Genomic DNA, 5,000 nt, shown 5'->3' on the forward strand with positions numbered 1-5,000 from the left:
AAGGCCAAAATATCGTGTATTTTCGTGAGACATGTACTGATATTAGGATATGTCTGTTGAAACCCATGTTGCTGCCCTGCAACGTTCATTCAGGCTGATTGTTCCCTCGGCCTCGGGAGGGGGGAAGGGAAATGTTGCAGATTAACCCACGTAGGCTTCCTGAAAGGCTCCCGGGAACTGTCCCGACTGGAATGTGTGGTGGTGTAGGAAGCCCCAATGGCATGCTTGCGAGGAACACGTAAGACAGTTGTTGCCATTGGGTTTAAGGAAACGGTGTGCTCAAAGTAGTGGTACGCCGCAGTTGCCTATCAAAATCCTCTGATCTGCATGTCAGGAGGAGCAGAACCATTGGGGTGCTTGCTCCAGCAGTGGTTACCAAATCTTCACCAAATGCTTTTTGGCAAGATGGAGCTTGCAGACCTTTCAGTTGATTATTGTGAATTTAAGAACCAATATTAGTTTTTGCAAATTTTGAAGGGAGTTATGTTGGCCTCTACTGGGGTACGAGGCTTGAAGATGAATGTCAGAAACTCCAAGCACACACTGAGCGATGTTTACCTCGTCTGTCAAAGGCTCAGCTGGATCGTGATGTCATTCATGAGGAATGTCACTCAGACCTGTCTGGGCTCTATTTGGCTGGTCAGATATGGAGATTTAGCTTTGGGGGTTAGGGGATGGTGGCCCCTCTTTACGGGAGTTTTGAGGGGCAGTCCTGTAACATGTGACAAAAGCACAAAAATACTGCATAATCTAATCTCACCATTTCAGGGTAAAATATACTGCATAATCTAATCTCACCATTTTTGGGTGATGCCTGAAGCCCTCCTGTTGGATCTTGTATTGTTGTTATTATTGTTAAGTGCCAACTAAAATCCATTTTACCAAATACCGTATCACAATTTTAAAGATATTTTTTTGTCTTTTAGAAATAAAAGTTACTGTTTAGAAATTAGGTACATGGGTAGTCTTATAAGCCAGGCATTTAAAAGGTATTGGGTACATGTCAGCCAATGAAAATGATGTGGGTTTATGATTGCAGCGGGTGAAAGGTCTGAAATCAGTGAATGGTTAATCACTGTTACTTCAAAAGTTTTTAATAGAATTTTAATAGAAATATGACTCGTCTTTGATGAAAGTGAATATATATACAGTACATGTGTATATATACATATATATATATGTGTGTGTGTTTGTGGAGTGTGACGTGTGTGGAGTGTGACGTGTGTGGTATGTGTGTGTGTGGCGTGAATGGTGTGTGTGGGCGTGTGGTGTGCGTGTGTGTGACGTGTGGCGTGTGTTGTGCGTGAGTGGGGTTTGTGTGGAGTGTGGAGTGTGGTGTGTGCGTGGCGTGTGGAGTGTGGTGTGTGCGTGAGGTGTGTTGTGTATGTGTCCCAAGTTGTGTGTGTGTGGCATGTGTGGTGGTGCATGTGTGTGTGGCGTGTATGTGTGGCATGTGCACGTGTGTGTGTTGTGTACGCGTGTGTGTGTGTGTGGCATGTGCGCGTGTGTGTGACATGTGTGCGTGTGTGTGTGTGGTGTGTGCGTGTGTATGTGTGGCCTGTGCGTGTGTGTGTGTGTGCGTGTGTATGTGTGGCCTGTGCGTGTGTGTGTGTGCCGTGTGCGTGTGTGGCGTGTGCGTGTGCGTGTGCGTGTGTGGTGTGTGCATGGCATGTACATGTGTGTGTGGTGTGTGCGCACGTGTGTGTGGCATGTGTGCATGTGTGTGTGACGTGTTTATGTGCATTAGTGTGTGTGTGTGGCGTGTGCGTGTGTGTGTGTGCGTGTGTGCGTGTGTGGCGTGTGCGTGTGTGACGTGTGGGTGTGTGACGTGTGCGTGTGTGGGACGTGTGCGTGTGTGGCGTATGCGTGTGGGGTATGAGCGTGTGTGTGTGTGGCGTGTGCCGTATGCCTGTGCTGGTGAGTTGTGTGCGTGTATGGTGTGTGGTGTGTGTGTGTGGCGTGCGTGTGTGTGTGTGGCGTGTGCGTGTGTGTGTGCGGCGTGTGCGTGTGTGCCTGTGCGTGGTGTGTGTGTGGCATGTGCATGTATGTGGCATGTGCGTGTATGTGGCATGTGCGTGTATGTGGCGTGTGTATGTGTGTGTGCGTGTGCATGTGGGTGGTGTGTGGCGTGTGTGAGTGAGTGTGGCATGTGTGTGCGTGTGTGCCGTGTGCGTGGCGTGTACGCGCGTGTGTGGCGTGTGCGCGCGTGTGTGGCGTGTGCGTGTGTGTGTGGCGTGTGCGTGTGTGTGTGTGTGGCGAGTGCGTGTGTGTGGCATGTACATGTGTGTGGCGTCTTCATGTGCGTGTGTGTGTATGTATGGTGTGTGTGTGGCATGTACATGTGTGTGGCGTCTTCATGTGCGTGTGTGTGTATGTATGGTGTGTGTGTGGCGTCTTCATGTGCGTGTGTGTGTATGTATGGTGTGTGTGTGGCGTGTGCGTGTGTGTGTGGCGTGTGCGTGTGTGTGCGTGTGTGTGTGGCGTGTGCGTGTGTTTGTGGCGTGTGCGTGTGTGTGTGGCGTGTGCGTGTGTGTGTGTGTGTGTGTGACGTGTTTGTGTTTGTGGCGTGTGCGTGTGTGTGGCGTGTGGTGTGTGGCGTGTGTGTGTGGCGTGTGTGTGTGGCGTGTGTGTGTGGCGTGTGTGTGTGGCGTGTGTGTGTGTGGCGTGTGTGTGTGTGGCGTGTGTGTGTGTGGTGTGTGTGTGTGTGGCGTGTGTGTGTGTGGCGTGTGTGTGTGTGGCGTGTGTGTGTGTGGCGTGTGTGTGTGTGGCGTGTGTGTGTGGCGTGTGTGTGTGGTGTGTGTGGCGTGTGTGTGTGGCGTGTGTGTGTGTGGCGTGTGTGTGTGTGGCGTGTGTGTGTGTGGCGTGTGTGTGTGTGGCGTGTGTGTGTGTGGCGTGTGTGTGTGTGGCGTGTGTGTGTGTGTGGCGTGTGTGTGTGTGGCGTGTGTGTGTGTGGCGTGTGTGTGTGTGGCGTGTGTGTGTGTGGCGTGTGTGTGTGTGGCGTGTGTGTGTGTGGTGTGTGTGTGTGTGTGTGTGTGTGTGTGTGTGTGTGTGTGTGTGTGTGTGTGTGTGTGTGTGTGTGTGTGTGTGTGTGGAGTATTGCATATTTTTTTGTTTTATATTTTTTATGTATAGTTGTGGGAAACAGGTTTACGATTCTGATGTTCTCTTGTACAAACATATTACTTGTAAAATATTTGAAAGTCCCCTAATTGTTGCTAGGCTATGGTATTTATTTAAATGGATAAAGATCATGTCTAAACTATCTAAATATTATATATTTCATGCATCTCTTTAGAATGCTCAATTGTTTATTTATTTTCAGATTATAACAACAATGGAGGATACTCAGAATCGGCCAGCTGGGAAGAGGGACTATCCCGTTATTGCTCCTAAAAGCAGAAGACAAAAGACTACAAGAAAACTTCAGAAAATTAGGTTCAAGAGAAGTTTAAATCCAAATCGTAGCTGGGGGTCATTAGGTAAGGGTAAGGAAAACCATATCTTTTAAAGTACCATTGTTTTCATGTTTGATATTTATACCAGCAATATTGCACTGGTTGGAGCATGAATTATTTCTTTCTTCAATCTGTGTTTGTTTACTCAGGGCATGATGTCACCTCTGTCTATGATATGAAACTGGCAAAGCTGAGGAGCAACAACCGAGCCCTTGCAAAAGCTTTAGCATCACAGAAAATTGAAACACAACATTGGTTTGTATTTTTTTGTTTACTTTGTTATCATTTAGGGATTTTATATAATAGCTATAGAAGTATAAAATCATGTTTGGTTTTATAAGAAAATAGACTTGATATAGACCACTATCAGTTTTAGCTAAATGTTATCTTGGTTATTATATCATATTGCTTTAAATTTTTGTGATAAAGACTTTATAGAAGCTGGATCCTAAGACTTGGTGCTGTGTTATACATATGATTTTGCATACTATGAAATTGAATAATTTGTTATTGTTATAATGGAGTGAAGCATAGTATAGGTTGATTTAGTATGTTTTGTCTAAAGGTTTGTATGTTGTGAACATTTGAAAAAAATATCAGGTATATTAATTGTATATTTTTCATAATTTATTGTATATTTTAACTAAGAGTTCAGTTATTGTACATTTTCTAATTGTGTCATGATATTTTTGTTATTAGTAGGTATGCTTGATAATTCAATGATTCCAACCATATATAATTTTTTATGACAATTTTAACAGAACCATTTTTGGAACTGCAGGTATAATAAAGTGATTTCGCTAAAAGCAGAGTTACAAGATGCCCAGGAGTTACTCCGAAGTGGTAATACAGATAATGATGCAGCAGTTGAACGGGAGGTGGAACAGCGTCTAAGAGTAAGGCAGTTCTATATGTAGTAATTAATTTTTGTATGTATTGATATTGGTAAATTCTCTTCAAATTTATGTTTTTAAGACTTTTAGGTTTGATTTTGAATATTTCTCAGTATAACAAGTTTATGAATTTTATTTGTGCTATCATCTTATAAGTGATTTGTGAGGTTGATTGAAAATAACCATTTGCCTAAATGTAGATGGGGAAAATATAGTGTTCATTGTAGATTTCTTTTGTAAAATATGTCTGTACAAATGCTTAGTTACCAAGGATTCAGTTGGTAAACCTCACCTGATTTCCTTCAATTTCCGGGATTTTTTTGTTACTAATGCTATCATCAATATCATAAACACTATAGTTATTGTAATGTTATTAATTTAGTACACATTGAAGGCTCCACAAGTGCTTAATCACTAGTGAGTCATCCACTAGTCTGGCCTATCTCACCTGTTTACTCTTTTTTAATTTTATTTCATGTTGCTATGAATATTGAATTAAAACTAATAATTATAATATCAATAATGGTAATAACAGCTTTGATATTAATAACGTAAATAAAACAAATCCTGAAAACTCAGAGAAGGAGAAAATCAGGTGAAAGCACATAGACAGTTTGTTGACTCCTTGGTGGCTGAGCATTTTTGGACTCTT

The 5,000-nt window shown here is 43.3% G+C and overlaps 1 protein-coding gene across 4 annotated transcripts in view; it reads left to right on the forward strand.

Moving 5' to 3' along the window:
- Window positions 1-5,000, forward strand: part of LOC125029170 — a 21,803-nt gene that overhangs the window by 447 nt on the left and 16,356 nt on the right. For 3 of the 4 annotated variants that reach the window (XM_047619018.1, XM_047619020.1, XM_047619016.1), the window contains exons 2-4: window positions 3,323-3,485; window positions 3,605-3,710; window positions 4,237-4,351. In XM_047619018.1, coding sequence (XP_047474974.1) covers window positions 3,335-3,485; window positions 3,605-3,710; window positions 4,237-4,351 — 372 coding nt within the window. In that variant the 5' untranslated portion in view covers window positions 3,323-3,334. The remainder of the gene's footprint in view (window positions 1-3,322; window positions 3,486-3,604; window positions 3,711-4,236; window positions 4,352-5,000) is intronic. The other variant, XM_047619017.1, reaches the window with a different exon arrangement.

The sequence above is a fragment of the Penaeus chinensis genome, chromosome 9, assembly GCF_019202785.1.
Source record: "Penaeus chinensis breed Huanghai No. 1 chromosome 9, ASM1920278v2, whole genome shotgun sequence".
In the NCBI taxonomy this organism is placed as follows: domain Eukaryota; kingdom Metazoa; phylum Arthropoda; class Malacostraca; order Decapoda; family Penaeidae; genus Penaeus; species Penaeus chinensis.